This window comes from Vanacampus margaritifer, chromosome 6 (assembly GCF_051991255.1).
Source record: "Vanacampus margaritifer isolate UIUO_Vmar chromosome 6, RoL_Vmar_1.0, whole genome shotgun sequence".
Taxonomy (NCBI): Eukaryota; Metazoa; Chordata; class Actinopteri; order Syngnathiformes; family Syngnathidae; genus Vanacampus; species Vanacampus margaritifer.
In genome coordinates this window covers 23,588,185-23,611,924 of record NC_135437.1, presented here as the reverse complement: position 1 = coordinate 23,611,924, position 23,740 = coordinate 23,588,185, and the positions used below count along the sequence as shown (strand labels likewise).

The 23,740-nt window shown below is 38.1% G+C and overlaps 1 protein-coding gene across 2 annotated transcripts in view; it reads right to left on the bottom strand.

Moving 5' to 3' along the window:
- Positions 1-23,740, bottom strand: part of btbd11b (BTB (POZ) domain containing 11b) — a 100,844-nt gene that overhangs the window by 14,495 nt on the left and 62,609 nt on the right. For both annotated transcript variants that reach the window (XM_077568926.1, XM_077568927.1), the window contains exons 2-5: positions 20,524-20,664; positions 13,216-13,420; positions 2,852-3,004; positions 2,480-2,645 (exon numbers count right to left, since the gene is read on the bottom strand). In XM_077568926.1, the coding sequence (XP_077425052.1) occupies positions 2,480-2,645; positions 2,852-3,004; positions 13,216-13,420; positions 20,524-20,664 (665 nt within the window). The remainder of the gene's footprint in view (positions 1-2,479; positions 2,646-2,851; positions 3,005-13,215; positions 13,421-20,523; positions 20,665-23,740) is intronic.

Here is a 23,740-nt window from a genome sequence, read left to right as displayed (position 1 = left end):
TTGCCTCTGGACCAAGGTCAAAAACTTAAAATGTTGTTCTTGATACGACCCTAGCACTTGACTGAGCTCCAATAAACTGCAGTCGCGTAGAAAAGCAATTCATCATAAGGAGAGAGGGCTTTTTTCAACATTTTGACCCCAATATAGTTCTTTTATTGAATCTCTTTACTGTTATTAGTTGCACAGAGGTGGACTTAATACTAAAAGCTATGTAGGTTGTGAAATATTGTGGCCTTAGACCAGGAGTATCGGACTCATTTTCATCCTAGGCCGCTTCATAGACATTGTCTCCTTTCAAAGATTGGCCCATAACACATTTCCCCACGAGATTTTGTTATGCAGTCCGATGCAGCCAAGGTCCAACTTTTTGGCCATAAATCCAAAAGGTATGTTTGGTGCAAACGCAACACTGCTCATCACTAAAAGAACACCATACCTACAGTGAAGCGTGGTAGAGGCAGCATTTGTCTTCCTCTATAACAAGCGCCTTAGACAAGTGGAGGGAATTATGAACAGTTTGAAATAGCAGTCAGTGTTATCTTACTAGAACATCTGAACTTTATTAGGGCTTAATCAGAGGCACTCTTAATGGTGGCAGGTGTGTACTGACAATTGTGAAATGAAATTATTTCAGTTTTTTAGTTCCACCCGTGAAAAGATTTAAAGAAGTTGTGTAACTTATTTGTCACATTAAGTTATTCACCGGCAGCCATTTCAGAGCCGTTTGACATTTTCAACACCCACAGGATATTTATTGTGTTCAATGATTATATATATGCCAAATCTACCAAATGAAAGAATAGACTCCCTTGTTTCACCGGGGAAAAAACGCTTGATTCTGCTTTTTTCCGTTCTTTTGTAATAAGCAGTAGGAAAAAAAAGCTGTTTCTCCCAGTGGACTCGCAACCTGTTCTGATCTCAAATCTAAAAATGGGGCATCTGTTTGAAGTTTGAAATTTACAGTATAGCAACAACAGATGCCCTCCCTCTCATCCATCCCCATTCCAAGTTTTGAAATTACTTATCTTGGTCTCATTTTTTCACATCACAAAAATGGCATTCGAACTGGGGTGTGTAGACTTTTTATACCTGCTGTATATTATATTTTGCATGTCTGCATAATGCTCAAGATGCAGCAGCCAATGTTTACGTTTGTTCTTCTGTTTTCTGAATTTTTATTTTAGTTAGTTTTGATTTCGTTTTGATTTATATTTTTTTTTATTTAGCTAGTTTTAATTCGTTTTCAGGGTGATTCTGTTAGTTTTTATTAGTTTCAGTTATTCACAAAATGCTTAGTTATAGTTTAGTTTTAGTTAGTTTTGCTCCAGTATGTAAGGCTGGAGCGGATTCGTTTTGATAAAAATAATTTATAATTTAGATGCAGCAGCCAATGTTTACGTTTGTTCTTCTGTTTTCTGAATTTTTATTTTAGTTAGTTTTGATTTCGTTTTTGATTTATATATTTTTTTATTTAGCTAGTTTTAATTAGTTTTCAGGGTGATTCTGTTAGTTTTTATTAGTTTAAGTTATTCACAAAATGCTTAGTTATAGTTTAGTTTTAGTTAGTTTTGCTCCAGTATGTAAGGCTGGAGCGGATTCGTTTTGATAAAAATAATTTAAGAGATGAATTTGTAAAAGTGTGGGGACCCTTTTTGACACTACTCGATTGCTAATTATGAACCACCAAATATCTGATTAACTAGTCACTAGTGTTGAAAGCTCTGCCGCTGTCCATATATTTATTTCTACATTTACATATTTTCGCTTTGTGTGCAAATTTTGGAATATGATGACAATCCACCTGTTGTTTTATTTTTTTTATTTTTTTTATTCTTTTCTTGTTTTTGTTCTATTGTATGGAGGAAAAAAATCTTAAATAAAATATTTTAAAAAATAAGTTAGTTTCAGTATTAGTTTTAGTTTAAAAAAAAGTGTATTACTTGTGCGCAATATTTAAAAAACACCATGGTAAAATGAAAAAAGTATCAAATTTCTTACCTAGCGTTGCGTTCGGCAGAGTTAAATGAAAAAGCCGGCAAGCGGAGCCATTAGAGCCAAATTCAAGTACGCCAAATTGTCGCGGAGGAGCGACGTCGTCTGAAGGTGCTTTTCTATTGGCTACTTCTAGATGACATCACTTCTGTGTGACACACTTTCAAATGTCCTTATCCCGGTTAATATCAATATAAATATACTTCACATTTTAAATCATCCCCAAAGGCTCATGCATTAAATTAATTACTTAAGACTAAAACAAAGGACATTCTTGCTATAATTATAGTTAGTTTTAGTTTTTTAAAAAGCATTTTGTTTTTTATTTTATTTCGTTAACAAAATAATTTTTGGAATTTTAGTTTGAGTTTTTTCGTTAGTTTTTGTTAACCTTGTTTCCCAGGCAGTGTGACAACTTTCTGTCCACCCTCAGCAAGCGTAAATGTGCTTGAATATGAATTATTCAAGTGAGCTGACTGTCTCTAACCTGCTCACTCATGCTGTTGATACCATCGGGCCCCAGCAGGTTGACAGCCTGCTTCACCAGGTCTGTGCGTCCACAGCTGAGCATATGGAAGCCCAAGTTCTGCAGGAACTTTGCCTCGGTTGAGGCAGCATCCAGTTTCCTTGAGGCGCTGAAGCAGTCATCCGTTCTGAAGGGCAAAGCGCACCAAGTGAGTTAGGTGGATTTTTTATTTATTTATTTTTTCTGTGCGCAATGCGCAACTCATCAACCAAAACACAAAGTTTAAATTTTTTACAAGCAACAAAATTCCTTCTTGACGTGAGTTGAGTTTTGGAAGGTGTGTGCATGCATTCAAGTGTGTGCACTGCGAAGCCTAAAGGAGTGCAGCTGTACCGGAGCTGGCGGGGCTCGCAGTCCACTCCAGGCAGCAGCAGCCTGGCAGCCTGCCGAACATCATCGCTATCCACAGAGAAGCTGCGTCTGTGCTCGGTGTGAACAACAGCCACACGCACCCACTCCATCAGAGGCGGCAGCACCATAAACGGCCTGTGGGGGGAGATAGAGACACACGTGCGCATCATCAGGCATACACTAAAATGCAGACTGTAAAAAAAAAAAGACAAATAATCCACCTCAGATGCAATTTGCATACGTTATCTTAGCTCTATTGCCCAGCGAAATGCCATTTGAGTAAAGGATGATCTCTTCTAAGAAAATGAAATCAAAGACAAAAAAAACCCCAACTCATTTGGCGATGTGATGATGTGAGAAAATTGCATGAACGTTATAGCTTCTGCTGACACACAGTCAGCTTTATCTACTCTGTGGCTAAAAAGATCTTTCACAAATGTTCATGATTTTGCACTTTTATACAAAGTCAAAGCAGGGGGAAAAAAAATCTGATTACTCAACTTGGAATTCATCCATCCATTTTCTATATGGCTTGTCCTCATTAGAGCTGGGCCAGAGGCCTTTCTCAGCTTGCTTTGAAGTGATAGGGGGGCAATAGTTGGCACTCGCTGTTTCTTTAGTCAGTCCCTCAGCATCGACCAATGCTGCTTGTCCTGCCCGTTCCCCGTATTTGTTACTTTGCATACTAGTTGTTTTGGACTTTACTTCATTGATCCCGGCTACTTCTCACAGTTGTTTGTATTATTATTATTATATATATATTTTTTTTTATAAAGACGTTTTGGAGATTCCTCTGACCTCCCTTGCTTGCGTCCCTCCACTTGGGACACAACAAACCCCCCGAACGAGACCGTCTCCGTTGCTGGCCTAGATAGATGGAAGAAAATATATATTTTTAATTGATGAATAATCATTTGGATCATTTCCTGCAGCACCCTGATGATAACAAGGCCATTGCACCATAGGAATGGTTTTATTATTGACACATAAATCTATACAATAATCTTGTATTTTATCATGAAATTTGTTGATAAGGTCATACTATGGACTTGTCATTCAAAGCAAGTCTTAATAGCAAAAGTACTTAAGTGACATCCATTGAAAAGGAATGAGGGGATAATTGTATGCATTATATATATTTTTTGTTTAAATAATCGGTCGATTAATTGGTAATGAGTATTTTTAGTGTGCAAAAAATTGGTATCAGCCTAAAAAAATGCATATGGGTCAGGCAATAAAAATTTCATAATAATTTCCTAATTTTATTTATTTTCTTTTTTTTAAATAAAAAGTGTCAGCATCATTTTTATCAAGTGGAAATTTAAATAACTAATGTAGCTAGTTTTCGTCAGGGGTTGTAAAAGGTTTCAAAAGATCTTCGCAGACAGTGAAAAATTGTCCGAATATGTTTGAACTGTCTTTGTGACAAATCAAAACTGTCTGTGAACATCTTACAAATCCTGATGGCAATTCAAAATTCTGCTTTATATAATTCCAGCTTTATCGACCTTCAGATTCGTAAAAAGGCAGATGCCGATATTGGTCAAAATGGCAAAAATCGCCACCGATAATCGGTCTATCCCTAGCATTAAGATTCCTTAAATAATCATCGTGTAATACATGTGTTGTTGTGGTACGCTCCTGAAATGTGATGGCATTGCACAACCACACCAACACTCTTTAACAGAAGCCAAACAAACAGATGGAGTGCATCTTTATCACATGCCAGCATACTGTGTTGTAAGGTGGTAAGGGTGTACTTGTTAGCAGTCCTGCTGAGACAGATGCAGGAAATGACAACCATATGGTTGATCCTGACCCCAGTGTTTACACTGTCAACGCTGAGGAGTATCCCTGAATTTAAACACTAGTGCAAAGGCAACCTAATGCAAAAAAAAAAAAAAAAAGAAACTGACTAAAAATGGAAAAAGATCTCATTTATGCGTACTGTACGCATGAATGACATGCACGGCTCCACTAATCCTACACGTTTACACATCCTCAGTTTTTATCACAGCCATCCGACTGAATATACGCAAGCATGGAGTTGCATTCTGATCGTCGTCGATGTACTAACAGCATGCTATGCATATTAATGCGTACTTTATTCCACTTAGGAAAGTCAATGAGCCGTCACCAAAAAATGTCACAAACATAAAATCATCAAGTGCCTCCAGCTAAGCCTAATTCCAATACATCCATTTTGCATTGTAAAGCATAAATGATTAGTGAGGCATGAGTTCAATGTGGCCACAAGAAAGTGCGCATAATTATGGGACTGCTTGCGAAGCAAGCAACACATATTACTATCGCCAATCTCTTCCATGTTAAATTCAGGCGCCTTTCGCTCTTCATTTCTGATAAATCATAAGTTTTCAACCTGATCTCATTTGGTCATTTTTCATCCGATTAAAAAAATGAGAAAAAAATGCTCGTGTTCCCCAAACCCTTGCGGTTCTAACGAGTCATTTCTTGAATCTGTATCTCGAACCGTTAAGTCGTGAGAGGCTTTTGTTCAAGGGGTGCGTCTCTCATACAATCTCAATGGAATGTGGGGCGCGTGACGGCTCCAAGTCAAAAATGTGTGTGCGCTCTTAAAGTGACAGTGAGATATTTTTAGTTTCTGTTGCTTATGGTTAACTTCCACTTTTCTGACCGATTTTTGTCGTTTAAATTTTAAACTCTTCAGCTCATTTACATTTTTTTAAATACATTTTCAGGGACAGTGAGATATTTTTAGTTTCTGTTGATTATGGTTAACTTCCACATTTCTGACCGATTTTTGTCGTTTAAATTTTAAACTCTTCAGCTCATTTACATTTTTTTAAATACATTTTCAGGGACAGTGAGATATTTTTAGTTTCTGTTGATTATGGTTAACTTCCACATTTCTGACCGATTTTTGTCGTTTAAATTTTAAACTCTTCAGCTCATTTACATTTTTTTAAATACATTTTCAGGGACAGTGAGATATTTTTAGTTTCTGTTGATTATGGTTAACTTCCACATTTCTTGAGCGATTCCAGTGGTTTAAATTTTAAACTGTTCAGCTCATTTACAAGAGTCAGCAGTCCCATTCAAAATTTCCGCGGGAATTTTTCTAGTTTACTTAGTGATCTCATGTAGGTAAATCGACAGACAGTTTTTAATAGTCGATGTTCCAAGCACTGACATGTGTTTTCTATAAGCTCTCATATGGTTATTATTATTTATGTGTTTGAAGAAAACTTGATCTGCTCCCCTGAGGTTTATTACTGGCATATCAATAGGGAAGATAATGCACGTACAGAGCTTGATGAGCACGTGGTAACAAATCTGTCAATGCTTGCTATCTAATCACTTGTCACGGCTACTGTTGGGACGTATCGTTCAACTTTCATACATCAAGAAAAGCCATTTAAGTTACGCTAGCCTCATTAAAACGATGCGGAATGATTTGTCGAGAGGCAAAGAACACGTTTGCAGGATCACAAGTGCGACAGGAAATGAAATTCATGAACAGCTCAAGGTCTTGCTGTGCAACCGCAGCCCCTAATAAATGCATACACTGCAAAAATTAAAATCTTAAGTAAGATTTAATTTAACCTAAATGTGCTTATTTTGTTTTAAAAAGTTATTTTTACTTAAAATGAAATTGTAATTGTGCTTGTTTTAAGATACCTCTTTCTTAATTATCGTATTTGATCAAGCAGTCTTGGCAGCCAGTTTTAAGTACTATGAGGGGTAAAAAAAAATACATTTTCCACATTTTTAGATGGCTACTAACCAACATCAAAGGCCCTGAACTGGGGTTTCATAAATTGAATTTTCTTATTTTAACATTTTGCATAATGTAGTAATAAGATAAACGGGAAAAATACAAGTATGAAAACAAGCAGATAACAGTGCAATATATCTCTTTATTATAAGCAAGTGGTTCCTTTCGTTATATTTACGAAGCTCATTTTTCTTCTTTCCAGTACCAGCTCAGTGATCTAGTGGTCTGCCCTCGAGGTTGTGGTTTCAATCCCTGGTTTGGTCATACTAAAGACAATAGGGGTGTGAATTGCGTAGTACCTGGCGATTCGATCCGCATCACGATTCATAGGTCACGATTCGATTTGATGCCGATTAATCCCGATACAAATTTATAAATTGATTATTGCGATTTTTTTTAAACTCAAATTTAGAAAATACTAATCAGTAAACTTGTACATGTACAATGTAAGATTTGTGTGAAAATGTATTTATTTATCTGATACTTCAGGCTTATAACTGAGCCACTGCATTTAACAAACAGGTTGCAGTCTGCACAGCACTGAAATAAAATATGAAAACTTAATGTTCCATTAATATAACATTCTTCCATGCTTAATGTGTGAACCCTGACCCTAAGTAAGACGTTTTGTTGAATATTTTGATCAAAAATGTATGTTTAAACATTGATTCAGCCGCACGTTGAATCGATTAGAGAATTGCGCACTGCACCATATATTGCTGAATCGATTTTTTTTTAACACCCCTAAAAGACAATAAAAATGGGACCTGTTATCTCCCTGCTTGACTCTCAGGCTAAATTGGCCAAACGTAAATGAATACTTGTGTATTATAAGAAAATAGTTCTATATACTACAGCTCGAAAAAAGTCAATATTACTTTTTTTTATTCTAAAAATAAAAATTTTAAGACCGCTGTGGTTTATAACGCCCTAGTATTATTTTCTTATTTTTTTAAATCTTGCAGGTAAATTTAAGTAACATTTTCTTGTTCTGTTGGCAGATGATTTTGCTTATTTGAAGGAATAATTTTACTATATTTTTTCTTAAATTTTCTACTGTCTTTTTTTTTTTTTTTTTTTTACAGTGGAGGCACTGCCAATGTCTTTAATACAACTAAACCACAAGTGATTATTATTATTATTTTTTTTTTAAACAAATGTTGGAGTTTCAAGCAGATCCAAGTTGAACATCCATGAGACCCTCATTATCTGACAGCAATAACGCCCGGGGGGTCGCAGTGGAGATCTGTTCACCCTCAACTGTCACCCTTGTTTCGCACCATGCACAATGCTGCGAGCTGATGCGGATTTCCGTTATTTTGCCACACGCACAGGAAAAGCTCAAGGTATCGTATAAATGCCAAAAAAGAACATTATACATTTGACCTTCCACCATTTATGCGGACTGTCCTGTGCTCGCCTTGGCCACAAACACTATTAATATTTTTAGGTTAATGACTTGTCTAGAAACTAGCAATCGAGGGAAATAACAGGAAAACATTGCCAGAGTCTTACATCATTCTGACATACTGCAGCATCAATCAATACTGACTGCATCTGCAGACCTGCTGCAATGACTCCTTCTGCAACTCTTCAGGACATTTAAAGGACTTATTCTAATTTTCTAAGTTACTTTTAATCTTTGAGTCCTTGGGCATCATCTGGCCAGCCACTGCGGGAGGAGGTTGAGAGGTGGAAAAAGAAGAAGTGTATATGCAAGGTGAGAGGGCTGCTACTGTATGCAGTGATGTAAATTGGACTGGGAAGAATCCCCCTTGCAGTTGTCTGATGTTAAGTTATTATCCTGTTGATCATCAAACATAAATTATTTTTACAAGACACAAGATGGTGAGGAGGAGCTGGATAGATAAATCAATATCAGCCGCTATGAGGATGATTTCCCCAAATTTTTGTATGCATCATGTTGATGTTTTATTTGAAATCAGAGTATGTGACAAACATGAACAGATTGAATGAGACAACTTACTTGGGAAGATTTTGCCATAACAGCAACAGTGAACACCAATGGTGTGCTTAATAATTACCGTATTGAGTCTATGTTCTGTTTCGGTTTGTTCTTGTTTTTCACTGAAAAAACTGAAAACAATTGAATTTAACAAACCACAATCCACATAGAGTTAAATGTGGTAAGATATTTTTTTATTATTATTATTATTATTATTATTATTTACGGAAGTGTATTGCATTCACTTGAAAAAAACAAAACTGTTTTTCTGACAAATTTTTCGGGGGAGCTTTGGTTTTTTTTTGTTTTTTTTGTTTTTCTGAATATTTTTTGTTTTACTGAATTATTTTTTTTTTCTGTCAAAAAAATATTCTGGAAAACAAGCTGAAAAAAATTATTCAGAAAAACAGGAGGAAAAATTACTCAGAAAAATGGGGGGAATTTTTTTTTTTTTTAAACTGAAAAAAAAATATTCCCAAAAAACGGGAAAAAAAATATTCATAAAAACAGAGCTGGTGTTCTGTTTTTCTGAGCATTTTTTTGTTTTATTTTTTACCTCTGAACTCCAAGTGACTTGTTGCAGACTCGCTAATAGCGGAATCGGACACTTTCCCGCATACTTCCATATGCAATAAGATGGTCAAGTTTACTTACTGGCTCTCAATAAAGGAATTAATGTGTATACTGTATTGTGGAAATGTGGTATTAAAAGCATGCTGCCTTCTGTTGTTGCTATGGTTTTCATAATAACAGTGAATAGGTCCAAACAGCAGTCTCCCAAAGTGTTTTGTTGTACGTGACAAATCAAGCAGACTGCGTTCGTGCAAGCCTTTGAAGTCCAAAACACACAGGTTGCATGCATGGGGAATGTACAGTTTCATACTAATCATTTTGTGTGTCACTACACAGTAAAGAAAAACAAAGATAATATGAACTCATTCAAACCAAAAATGTGTAAATATGTTTTTTTTTTCATACTTTCTCCTTCACTTCCCAAATTGTTGACATTAGCAATAGAACAAAATATTCTGTGGGCCTTGCAAAGTCAGTCAAAATTCAGTAAAACAGCCGGGAGCGAAAGGGATTGTTTTAGTGAAAATGGCTGGGAGTGAATGAGTTAAGGACATAACTAAAATTTTTGAAAAATAATTATTGTCATGGACTGTCTATTGCATTGGTTCTTAACTTGGGTTTGATCAAACCCCAGAAGGTTCAGTGAGTGAGAAGACACATTTAAAAAAAATAAAATAAAATTAAAAATCAAAAGAGTGAGAAGACACACATCTGGGTTCAATCTTAAGAAAACAGCGGCGTTTTTTTTTTTTTTTTTTTAAAGTGCTCTATAAATATAGAGTTGGGTTCAGTAAACGGAGTCAGCGCCCTACCTGCATGATTTGCAATGCCAAGTTGAGCAATAGCAGTCTGTCATCTAGTGTAGCCCCCAAACATTTTAACAAGTTGTGGTGCAACACCTGATTATGGTGTGCTTTTTACGACGGCATGTTAGGGCCACGTATAAATATATATAGTTTTTTTTTAGAGGGCTTGGGCAATATTCAGAGAAAAAAACTTTGCCACACAAATTTGCGAGTTTATTAACTCATTCACTGCCATGAAATCATAATTATTTATTTATTTATTAAGAATTAGGGTCAACAGGCGATTAACATTTTTAATTGTAATTAATCGCAAAAAATCGAGGTTTTCATACTCTTGTTAACAAAAGTGGGAAAAAAAAGTTAAACTAATAGAAATAGTTAAAATGATTTTTTGACGTCTATAGCCGTCAATGGCAATGAAAGATTTAAAAAAAAAAAGAAGGAGAAGAAAACATTATTAAAAATGTGGGGCGTCAGGCGATTAAAATTTGTAATCATAATTAATCGCATGACTTCACTAGTTAACTCACAATAATCACTACCTTTATATCTGTTCTTAATGTACAATAAAAAAAAATCTAGGTTTTCCTATTCTTGTTAACAAAAGAGGGGGAAAAAATGTTAAACTAATAGAAATAGTTCAAATGATTTTTTGACGTCTATAGCCGTCAATGGCAGTGAATGAGTTAAGTGGCAAATTCGCCACTATATAGTGGCAGATTTGCGAGAAAAAAACTTACAAGAACTACACGTAACGTACTACTCGACTGTTTGTGCCAATACTTTTCGATCGGGTTTCCAAATAAGGAGATATTAATTGCTTCACCATAAATTAACCATATCATACTAAGCATTTGCTCTTTGATGCATTGTGTACGGCCACTGGCCAGCGACAAAGACGCCTCACTTTGCGAAGGTCCACACCCGGACGATCAAGCATTTAAGTTAATTTGTTAAAACGTTTATTTACTTGTACATTTATGTTTCCAGAATTATTATTTACACGTTCATACATTTTGTTTTTGTTTTTTTAGTACAAGTATCTAAGAGTCGAATCTGCTGCTCTCCGTCATTCACTAGCATTTACCTAAAGTATGCCAGCATCTGATTGGTTAGTGTTAGTCAGCTGATGGGGGATCAGGAAGTGTTGTCACTCTGGCTGCGGTGAATCCCGAGTAAAGTTTTAATTTAAGAATGAATCCGTCTCCATCCTGCCTTTTCATTTTATAAACAGTGTCCCATTAATGACCAACGAATCCTCACATGATTAGACTAGAGCTACGCTACGTGTATTTCTCGTAAGTTTCTGAGTTTTTTTCTACGCAAATCTGCCACTATGTAAAGTCGCAAATTTTCCACTTTATAAAGGGGCAAATTTGTGAGAAAATTTTTCGTAAATTTGCCACTTTTTTGTTTTTTTAGTACAAGTATCTAAGAGTCGAATCTGCTGCTCTCCGTCATTCACTAGCATTTACCTAAAATATGCCAGCATCTGATTGGTTAGTGTTAGTCAGCTGATGGGGGATCAGGAAGTGTTGTCGCTCTGGCTGCGGTGAATCCCGAGTAAAGTTTTAATTTAAGAATGAATCCGTCTCCATCCTGCCTTTTCATTTTATAAACAGTGTCCCATTAATCACCAACGAATCCTCACATGATTAGACTAGAGCTACGCTACGTGTATTTCTCGTAAGTTTCTGAGTTTTTTTCTACGCAAATCTGCCACTATGTAAAGTCGCAAATTTTCCACTTTATAAAGGGGCAAATTTGTGAGAAAAATTTTCGTAAATTTGCCACTTTTTTGTTTTTTTAGTACAAGTATCTAAGAGTCGAATCTGCTGCTCTCCGTCATTCACTAGCATTTACCTAAAGTATGCCAGCATCTGATTGGTTAGTGTTAGTCAGCTGATGGGGGATCAGGAAGTGTTGTCGCTCTGGCTGCGGTGAATCCCGAGTAAAGTTTTAATTTAAGAATGAATCCGTCTCCATCCTGCCTTTTCATTTTATAAACAGTGTCCCATTAATCACCCACGAATCCTCACATGATTAGACTAGAGCTACGCTACGTGTATTTCTCGTAAGTTTCTGAGTTTTTTTCTACGCAAATCTGCCACTATGTAAAGTCGCAAATTTTCCACTTTATAAAGGGGCAAATTTGTGAGAAAAATTTTCGTAAATTTGCCACTTTTTTGTTTTTTTAGTACAAGTATCTAAGAGTCGAATCTGCTGCTCTCCGTCATTCACTAGCATTTACCTAAAGTACAGTATGCCAGCATCTGATTGGTTAGTGTTAGTCAGCTGATGGGGGATCAGGAAGTGTTGTCACTCTGGCTGTGGTGAATCCCGAGTAAAGTTTTAATTTAAGAATGAATCCGTCTCCATCCTGCCTTTTAATTTTATAAACAGTGTCCCATTAATCACCAACGAATCCTCACATGATTAGACTAGAGCCACGCTACGTGTATTTCTCGTAAGTTTCTGAGTTTTTTTCTACGCAAATGTGCCACTATGTAAAGTCGCAAATTTTCCACTTTATAAAGGGGCAAATTTGTGAGAAAAAATTTCGTAAATTTGCCACTTTTTTGTTTTTTTAGTACAAGTATCTAAGAGTCGAATCTGCTGCTCTCCGTCATTCACTAGCATTTACCTAAAGTATGCCAGCATCTGATTGGTTAGTGTTAGTCAGCTGATGGGGGATCAGGAAGTGTTGTCACTCTGGCTGCGGTGAATCCCGAGTAAAGTTTTAATTTAAGAATGAATCCGTCTCCATCCTGCCTTTTAATTTTATAAACAGTGTCCCATTAATCACCAACGAATCCTCACATGATTAGACTAGAGCTACGCTACGTGTATTTCTCGTAAGTTTCTGAGTTTTTTTCTACGCAAATCTGCCACTATGTAAAGTCGCAAATTTTCCCCTTTTTAAAGTGGCAAATTTGCGAGTTTTTTTCTCGAAATATTGCCCCCACCCTCTAAAAAAATATATTTATACATAGCCCTAATACGCCATCGTAGCTTTTTAATTTTAGGCCCATTTTTAAAGCTGCTTTTAACTTAAAAAATTTGAGTTGAATAATGTATACCCGCACTCTTCAGTGATGGTTCTGCATGATCATGATGATGTAAAAACCAAAAAAAAAAAAAAAAAACGACGCACCAAAACAAACTACCGTACCCTACATCCTAACTTGACAACAAGTTTGCTTAGACTCACTGGTGTGTAACTTTATACATGCTTGCATCTTACCTCTCCGTTTGTAAGGAAACCTTTGATGGCTCAACGTTGGGGTTCTCCCACTCCATCTGGGGACAGTGCATGAAGTAACACAGTGTGTAGATGGCTTCGGGCGCCCAGTGTATCGCTGCACTCTTCTGGTGGATGGGTGTCCCATTGTTGTGGTTTTTGGTGTATAGTGGCTGTAGGTAGTGCATAGCTCGTGACACCATATCACCTACACACATTCACACAATAGAGAAGGAAAATAATAATAATAATTTAAAAAAAAAAAAGGGCACATGACATTAGGGTTCACATCAGTACATTTTGCTTTTTAGTGTCCAACTGTTTTCTTCCAATTTGCATGTTCTTTGCTTACAACTAAATAGATTTCCAGTATATTTCCATTAGAAAGAGATTTTTTTTTTTATTTAATTTTTTTAAATCTGGGTTCCATTTGCAATTCAAGTGAGTAGCAGTTTGTCCCAATAGAAAATATGTGAAATTCCAAGGTAAAATGTTGAAATTCTAAAAGGCAATAAGAAATAATTTTGCACAACAATGCTGTCACTCAAATGTGCATAAAATTGCCATGAGGAGTCTTAACCCTCATCCTACTATGCTATTTTACACCTTAATCTTTTGGATCTTTAACCGTTTGGACCCCAATATATTTAAAAAAAAAATGCTTATAAAGACAAAATTACCAGATTATTTTGCTCATAAAAAACTAAATAACATACTTAACCCCTGGGCGTTATTTTATTTTGAAATGGCTTGGTCAGAACCAACAAAAAGCCAAAAAATGGTCAAATAACGCCCAGGGGTACAATGAACATTTTGTCTTGTATATAGAAACAATGCCACTAAATTCAAATTTTGTGATTGCCGATCTTTCCAACTGTCATAATAACCACATATATGAAAAGAACACACACTTGTCCATAATACGTGATCATTAATGGAGTGTCTGAGGTCTCTCCAAGAAAGTTTACGCACATTCATTAAAGACTACTTGCTGCTTGCCCGTTTGCATTGTACACAATCAAGCCTGACCTTCCTGTCCTGCTCTCGGGGACAAAAGCTGCACCGTCTCCTCTTTCCTTGTCTGGTTGGAGCTTGACCCCGTTGGACAACTTGAGCAGGTTCAACTCCAAAGAGTTTCGCTGAGGCATGGAGTTTGGCAATGTTTGCTCGACGCTGGACTTACAAATGGTACAATAGCGCCGTCATCAACGATGTTGCCAAACAGCACAACAGGCCAACGGATGACTTTTTCTTGCAGTGAACATGGTAGCCAGATGGTCAAGGGTGTCAACACCACTTGATTGTAGTGGAGGACGATCTCTGGCTTTTCAGCATAACCTTCTATGCTGGCATCATGGTGCGTAGTTGATAGGCAATAACTGCCTTGTTCTGGTTTGGCACATGTAAAAATTGGGAAACAATGGTGACTTGGTCCTTGAAGCCAAATATTAAGCTCTGGATGTCCCTCTGATTGTTAGCCTTCATTGTGTTGAAGAAAATAATCTTTTTCCTTCCGCGTGTTCGTTTTCTTTCGGGTAGTGAGAATTATCCGAATGCAGGCTGGAGATCAATGAACAGTCACTTCAAAGCTTTTATTTCTACAGAATATTCCGGACACAAGCGAGTTTACAGAACACAGCTGCAGCTTCTCGCAAGTGTGTAGTTACAGCGGACTCACAACATTCTTATACTATTTTGAAGGGCGATATCATAAAACCCCCAAATCCTCAGGAAACAGCACCCCCCCCCCCGGACATGAGATAAGACTTTTAAGGACATCATCCAATACACATTGACTTCAACCACAGACACTGGCCCATTGATGTGGAAATAGAGGAGGCCCCCCAGACATCATTCAAACACTCACCAAGTTCTACTGAGGAAATTGAAACGGTTATGACTAAATCTAAAACAGTTATAACTAAATCAAAACAGTTATAACTAAATCTGGGCAGAAGACCCTCAACAATTGTTTCAGGGATGTCTGGCTTGTTGGAGCGAATGGTGCCCACATAGGTCAGGCCATCCTCCAGCAAGTCTTGTGCAAGGCGCAGTGAAGTGAAAAAAATGATCAGCAGTCACAGTTTGTGATTATGACCAAGTATTATTAAGTATTTTATGATATAAACGGACCCCAGAGAGGTATTATAATATTCCCGTTGTTGTTCCGATTGAACTTTTCTTTAGGTTATATAATAATGTTACATAGACAGATAAATTAAATACAAATACAAAAAGCAGTGTCCGGGGTCCAAAGGGACCCCACACAGTAGGGTGAGGGTTAATCTATGTTAACTCTTTCACTGCCATTGACGTTTATAGACGTCAAGTAAAAACCTACGGAGCACTGCCAATGACGTCTAAAGACGTCATCCAATTTTTTTTTTTTTTTTTTTTTGAAACGGGTGCGGGCAAGGCTTCCGGAGCTGTGGTGAAAGTCTCCAGCCGGTCTGTTGTGCCTAATGACTATTTTTGGCCCCTAGAGGGCAGCGATGACTCTCTTTTGACAAGATCGGGTGGGCGTCAGTAGAGGCGGAGCTAGAGCGTCGAGCAGGAGATGAGAATGGAAGACAAAGGAAAAATGGCGGCCGGTCGGGAGGAGCTCACGCCCGAGCCGTTTTTTTCAAAGACCAAAAGCATCGCTGAAAGAGCACATTGTTGACGACGATGATCATCATCGATGATGAAGATGAGGGTGGTGACTCCGTGGTTGGGAAGCATTGACGCGGCAGTAGAAGACGTTAGATGGAGCTAGATGGAGGAGGGAACGGGCAATGGCGAGCGTTTGCAAGCAGCTCTACACAAGACGAAAGGCATCGACCAACGCTAAAATAGTACATTGATGACGACGATGATCATGAAGGTGAATCCGAGCTTGACGGCGAAATTGGAACCGCTGACGCGGCGGCTATGACGGTGTCGTAACGCGGAGCGCAACCGAGCACGCACAGGCGGACGTTCGATCGGACGACGGAGAGTGCCCCGAGTCCAATGCATATTCATCGGAGGAAGTGTGTACAGTCTGCTACTTGCTTTTTATTCCCCGGAAAAAAAGGCCGTCAAGAAAGTGTAACGTTTGCACGCAAAACGGACCAATGCGAAAGTGAAAGTAAACTGTTGTGCGAGTCCTGGCGTCTCCTTGCACGCAGGAGAGCGTTACAAAAGGAAAAACTGTATTTGAAACATCCACATAATTGTAAATAGTACCACAGTTGCACACATTTGTAAATAGTTTGCGAAATTGTTTTGTCAAATTGTTACACTGTTGAATGGAAATAAACGTATTTTGCAATCAAAAAACACTTTAGATCACTCAAAATGCTTAAATCGGCTGGCAGTGGGGACAACCCGTTTCTGAAAACGTCTGGCAGTGAAAGAGTTAATTATCATTAGTCAGCAAATGTTTTCCTAGGTAAAAATGCTGGAATCCCTCATAAATCTGGTTTTCAACAAATATCAGACATAGTTTACTGTCGAATGAAACCCATTGTCATTGCTTATCATTTTTGATGCATTTCCATTTTGCTGCAAAGCGTATCCGAGCGTGATTGCTCTTATTTGCATTTCTAAGTAAATTCACGACTACTTCTGTATACGTGTATTGTGTGCGTGTTTGTGTGTGTATTATAGTGCAGTTACAAACAGTTTAACCCACGAAGAAAGCCTTTGTTTGCTTCTTAAATTGTGCTATTTGCTTCCTCCCAAGCGTCCATTTAGCCTGAACAATGTGAGAGAGGAGTGTAAAAAGGATACCTGAATGACATTACAGAATGAAGATGTCTATTTCCTTCAGGAAAAGCATGTGTCTTAGTAGGTGTTTGTACCCTGTAGAAAACCGTATCTATTGCCATCCATCCATCCATACCTGATCATACCTGAATTTAATGTTTTTGAACGTTTTTATTAAATTTCTTCACCTCCGTCACCACCTAAGTATAAGCCCCACAATGAGAGAGAACAACACCAGTATTTCTATTTTCCTTGGAGAGGCTGCTCCCTCCACTTGACATGCTGCAGTATTAAAAGTCAACATCGCCCTCGGAGCAGAAGCACACAGGACAATAGCACAGACAGAAAAGCTCTACCGGCACACTTTGCCTTGAACAGTTTGTGGGAAAAAGTCTGTGCACAAGTGTTCCAAGAGCATTTGCTACATTCAATAACATGCACGGTGACAAAGAAACATTGTAAGAACTAGACTGAGACAAATGTGTTTGGCATGAATGAGTGATTTTGCCCCACATTGTTAATAACAGCTGTAGGTATAATAACATGGTTTCAATTCAAATATGCTAATACGGCCTTTTGGCAGAAGAGAAAATGAAAAATTACAAAGAGGCAAGTTGAAAGTAATGCTCCATAAGTGAGCCAAATGCCAGTGACTCTTCCTGAGCAGGGTGCAAATTTGACAGAGGAGTGGAGTATTTCATCCTCAAATGTATTCCCAACAAATCACAATCATCATTTTCATTTTTCCTGCCTCCATCTTGCTTCATTCAAAATCGTGGCAGCCCAATCGATGCCCTTCACTCCTGATGATGCTTGTAGTGTGTTTACAAAACCCATTTATAGATTTATTTATTTTTCTCCAGAAGATGACATGACCTCTGGACAGGGCTCTGCTATTATCCACCAGCTGCTGACTCGTGTTTACCTTGTCAACATACAATGAGTCCTAGCTCGACCTCATCAATAAAGAATGGGCAGAAGACCCCCGGTGGTTTGCCCACCAAATGACGCTTTGCACAACAGTAAGAAAAGGCATGTTGAAGCCATGACGACAAATCAAATCATTGCTTTGATCTGTACTAGTATTGATAGTATGGTACATACATGAGAATGAGGTCATTAATTGTGAGACTTTGCTGTTCTGCATTTTTACTCAAACAAGAAACTATTCAGTATTCACCACTTTGAATGGACACTTGCTCATTGATGAAACATACCCCGCAAATCTTGAAAAACTCAAATCTTGATCAATTCATCTTTAGCCACCTCTGAATACCACCACTATTATGTCCGTTAAGAAACCATCAATATCACCCAAAAAAGCAACAGCTTGCAACTGTGCCACTTACATCAACTGGAGCACTTCCAAAATCAATATTTATCAAATTACACGACAAAAACAAAAGTTTAATTAAATACATAAAGATCACCACAGATGCTGATTATTAAATGTATTCAAGTGTAGATCGCTACAGGCCGAGGTTTTTATAGTTCAGGAAAAATAACAAAATAAAACAAAAATTGAAAAAAAAAACAATATTGTCATGTCTGGGTAGAGCTGGCTTTGGTTGAGGGTCCCGATTGGTCCTGAGTGGATGCCTGCCCTTCCGCAGGCTGACCAATCCGGGCCCTCAGCCACTTGTGCCTGGCCCCAGGTGTGACTAAACCCCTAATTTGTGTGGGTGCATTTAATTCCCGGGTGGTGATCAGTCCCTTGTGGGATCATTGCCATTGTCACGGTCACCCCCGGAGTTTGTGCTATCATTTTGATTTTGAGTTATACAATAAAAGACGACAGTCTAACCCGCACTCCTGCCGTGGTTCTCCTGCCTCCCTGCTTTTTGGGTCCTCTACGCCACACATCGACAGTCACCACGCCATTCCGTGGACGCATCGTGACAAATATTTTTGCTCATGAAAGAAAACAAAAACGAGAGTGCTTTGTACATGACCTTTTGGTGATTCTTTTTTTTTGGTATTACTGTTCAGCCGTACAGTTATTTAGGAATTGCAGTTTATTTTATTAAACAGAACTTTAGTAACCTTCTTTATTTTATCACACACACACACACATTTATAAACTATAATGAAAAATCCAAAGCTAAATTTACAACCGTGCTACAGACTGGGTTTGCCTGTAGAATATGGCTGAATTTTTTTTTTGCTTGAAGCAGTCAGTCAGAGGATGGGAAAATGCTGAGTTATAGTGGGCCAGATCGAGTGGCTGATTTGTTAAAGAAACACTCCATTTACTTATATAGTTTGAGTAATAGCACAACTGATTCCGAATGTGCTGAGCAGTTTCAATTGCAGCACATTGAGAGAGAAAAATGATTAAAAAAAATTAACATACACAATTACGCATACATGAATTGGAAGCAATGAAGCCCAGAAAAAGAACAAAACAAAATTAGAAGACTAGACTGTTGGGAATAAATAAACAAATATTAATTGGTTGTAAATATAGGTCAGTGCTCCTGATAGTATTCAGGCCAACAAACCGGGCCTTGCTGGCCCTGACCAACACCACAGTCAGAAAGTAATCTGATGCTCATTATTGTTTATATAATAAGTGCATCGTGAATGGGCAGACTCCAGTTATAGTAGAGGCTTTATTTATCAGCTGTGGCTCAAAAGAATCCTACTTAATGACACAGCAACTCCCGATGATTCATTTCTGCTTAATATGCACATTCACATGCACACACAGAAGGTTTATTAGTGACAGATTTACTAATGCGGAGGGACAACATTCGGGCATAGCTGAATGCTGCCACCATCATATTAGCATGTCATTCAGTAATGTCAGCATACACGTAAGTGAAGAGTTTAAAGCAACAAGATGAGCAAACAAGATGAAAATTGTTTTGTTGTCGGACTGGCTCACGTCAAAAAAGTAGCATTTCTGCCATTGCCGTGGCAACCATGCATCACCGACCTTAATGATCTATAAGGTTTGCCAGTGCTTACTTAACATTACTGTATTCTTCATAAGTGCATTGTGCAGAGTGCTTGCAAAATGCACAGATTTTCTGATTTAAAGCAGTAGTGACAGTGACACGGTCAGAGATTTAACAATATGTTTATCATAGAGTTTGTAGCGGTGCAAAGCACTGAGGTGTGTTTGACATTTTTGTTACTTTACTGTGAGGGGAACATGTTAAGACTCCGCCCTCAATGATGCAGCGCAGTCCTCCAGCATTGCAAACTACAATCACAATGATAAACATACTGCTGCATTTACAACCTCCTTGAACGAGGTAAGAAAAACTGATTATCTTTGAAAAGGCAGAATATGCTAAGACAACTCGCGCATTGGATATCATGTCTACATTTTACCTATAAATTTTTTACTATGTTGTGGCTGATGTGTATGTTTTTTCGCAGAGCTCAACCCCCAAGTTGAGCTGTCGATCATGAATTTCAGCGGCTGACTTTGTTGAGCACCGAGTAGCTCCACTTGAGGTGTTAGACAGTTAATTGCCTTATTCAAGGGCACCTTCATTTTGCAGTTCATGCCACGCACGCACACGTGCGCACACGCACGCACACGCACACGCACGCACACAAACAATCACTCACTGAGTTCAGAGACGCTGCCCACTCGTGTGGCCAGTAAGCACTGTTCAATAGAGCGCAGTTCAGACTTGCTGTAGGCGTTTCCCTCGCCAGTCTTTCCTGCTCGCTGTGGCACAGTCAGACCCTCAGGTAGGCTGAGCACACCTGAAAGAGAGAAAGAGTAAAAAGGTAAGCGATTAAGCTGTAAAAATAAATAAATAAATAAAAAATTGTAACTCCTGATTATTACTGTGCTGTAAATATTTTTTACCACCACATGTGGACCTATGACCCCCCCCCCAAAAAATATATATATTTTTGCCCTTTTCCATCTGTAATTGAGAACCTCTGCTCTATTATAATATTATTACGATTATAAAAATGAAAAAAAAAAGAGACAAAGATGGATGTGTTTTTCACAGGAAAGCGACAATATGTAAATAGCAGCATATTGCACCAAAAAGCGTCTGTTCGTTTTAAAACCATCATTAGTTTACATTTTGAATCCTTTAAAGGTATGTGACAAAACGAGGAAGGGAGGACCCGGGCGCAGGTTGGCCCCAACGGCTGCAATTTATTCATAAACACAAAATCACCTCTTGCAGAGGGAAAAAAAACGCTGAACGCAAATTGCTACGAACTGGAGAAGAAACAGGGCATTCGAAAAAAAAAGAACTAAAGGCGCTCCACTCAGGAGGGAAAAAGGCCCCAAAAACGAAGTTTCAGGTTCTGTTGCTAACGCGGGTTAGCCATGACACTACACTACCCATAATGCTTTTCGTTCCATCGCGGATAACCCGAATGAACACTACTGGCGTATATGCGTCACAGACATGACATCCAGCCCTGGGAGAAGTGCGAGACGAGGCAGTTTTCGACAAAATAAATAAATACATAAATAAACAACTATTAATATTAATTGGTTTTGATCGTCTACGTCGTCGTGACTTGGCAGCTCTACTCACTGTTACTTGATTATGGCAGTGTTGCAAATCAGCTAAGAAAAATAAATTATTTAATGGGAAAAAAAACATGATCGATAATAAATTTCAAACATATTTCTAGCTTGTTGACCAAAAACCTCTGAGTTCATGTTTTTTGAGTGTACCGGTAGATCGGTGGACCACAAGCTCTTCTTGCTGCTGGTGAGACATATTGACCACCTGCAGCCAAAGACTATCCTCTCTCTAAATGCCAATTTGGCACAAATGCCCCGAGGTGTACTGTACATTCTGCTCAATGATAATAACCAGGTATTTAGCATATCCAAAGAAAAAAACAGCTGCTTAGTGAGCATCAGCCCTGAGAGCTGACACCCACTGACGACATGCAACAAAGAACAGGAGACACTACCATCTGCTGCAAGTGTCAGGTGTCTTGAACAACTACATATTTAATCCAAATATACCAGCCACGTCTGGGAAATCCATAACAAAGAAAAGTAGCAATTCTTTGGTAACCACAGAGCAGAACTAAGGGGATTATTGCTTTCTTTCTTTTTTTTGTTGTTGTAAAGATCAAGTAAATACATCCATTTAAATCAACGGAGGGACCTTGCACATTCCTCACCACAACATTCATTTTAAGTATTTATTTAGCACAGTAACCGCATGGCCTGTGGTGTACGGTGGTGCTGTGAGCAACAGCATGCTCATCATTCATTCCCCATTAATTATCAAGGCAAGGTTGACAGGAATGTAATTACTTTGTTATTATTTGGTTTGGTGCTCATGCTTGAAGATTAATACTGTACATTGTAATGTTTAAGAAATCAAATTTAATTATCATGGAACCTCAATTGCCGAATGTCATAAAGCTTGCATTGTTTTTAAGTCCAACCAAAATATGCCTTAAATATTGCATACAATGTGACAATATAATATCCACCGCTTGTCCTCATATATATATACAGACTATCATCATCTGTTAAAGGGGTCACATGACACATTGACATTTTAAAGTCTTGTCACTAAGTAATATTGCAATACATTGGTGATATTGAATTACCGCCTAGTCTTGTCTTTAAGGAAGAATTTTTATACAACTCTTGTATTTCATCTCATTAGCATTATCGTGCACATTGGAGCTGCTATTCAATTTCGTTGCACCCTGTGTTACAATGACAATAAAGATATTCTGATTATGGCACTTGTGTACCAAATGAAGTACAATATAGTAAAAAAAAAAATAAGTTAACGTTTGATATGTCATCATTATAGATGAAATAGCAACACAAGCTACAAAATAAAGGCCCTTAACACTGCCTGTAAATATTTACATAAGGATCCATATTGTTTAGATAAGTGAAAAAATGTTCTGTCCGATTGATCAATTAAACAAACAGACAACAAATACTTATTAAAAGCTAAAATAATTACTAGTTGCAGTCCTGTTGGGTCACTGTTGTGCTGTCAGGTTTGGCACCCTCAAATCTAACAAAGCAATTGTTAATGTCGTTTATGAATAAATCTGCAAAAATAAATGCAAAAGTAGAGCATTTAGCAACCCAGCTCCTTCGCTCTGGTTGTGGGGCATAATAATGAGAGCAGAACTGACAGTGGATTGCTGAATGCTCTTAGGATGGACTGAGGCAAGGTGACTCAGTGGCTCTCCTAATGCACAGCACTGTGTGCCCTCAGGGAGTCACTGAAGGAGCGCTTACATGCCAGCCAGCCGACGTCTGCGTGCATTTTCACCATGAGATAAGTTGTCCGTATCTTACGTCCTGATTGTCGCCGTCTGTGTAAGAGCTCTATGCCTCATGTGAATTTTGCACAAGACGTTAGTGGGGAGTCATAATCCGGAAAAATGGAAAGTGCATAATGATGTGTGCTGAATGCTGATATCCGAATCGAGAGGTACAGTAAATGATTTTCTAGTCATGCAAATACATTCCTTTCTTATACGGCTGAAGCGAATCTGTACAGACTTGAGCTTACAAGTCATATTTTGAGTCCCGAAAAAGAAAGCAACTATACTGTATTTCGAAGAGATGCTAGTCTGCCTGTCTGACTGTGTTATGTTCTGTCTTGGTTATGTGTTTTTTTTCCCCCTCCAAGTTTTTCCCTGCAATCTGTTAGTGGCCCGTAGGTGGGGCAGCTGAGCAGGGAGGTGCACATCTGGGGGCAATTGATAATCAGTTGGCTCCCCAGCACATCTGCATGTTGCTGGATCATTCCTTCATCCTCTTTGCTGTGCACATTTTGGTTTGGTTACAGTCTGACCTCCTTGTTCCTATAGT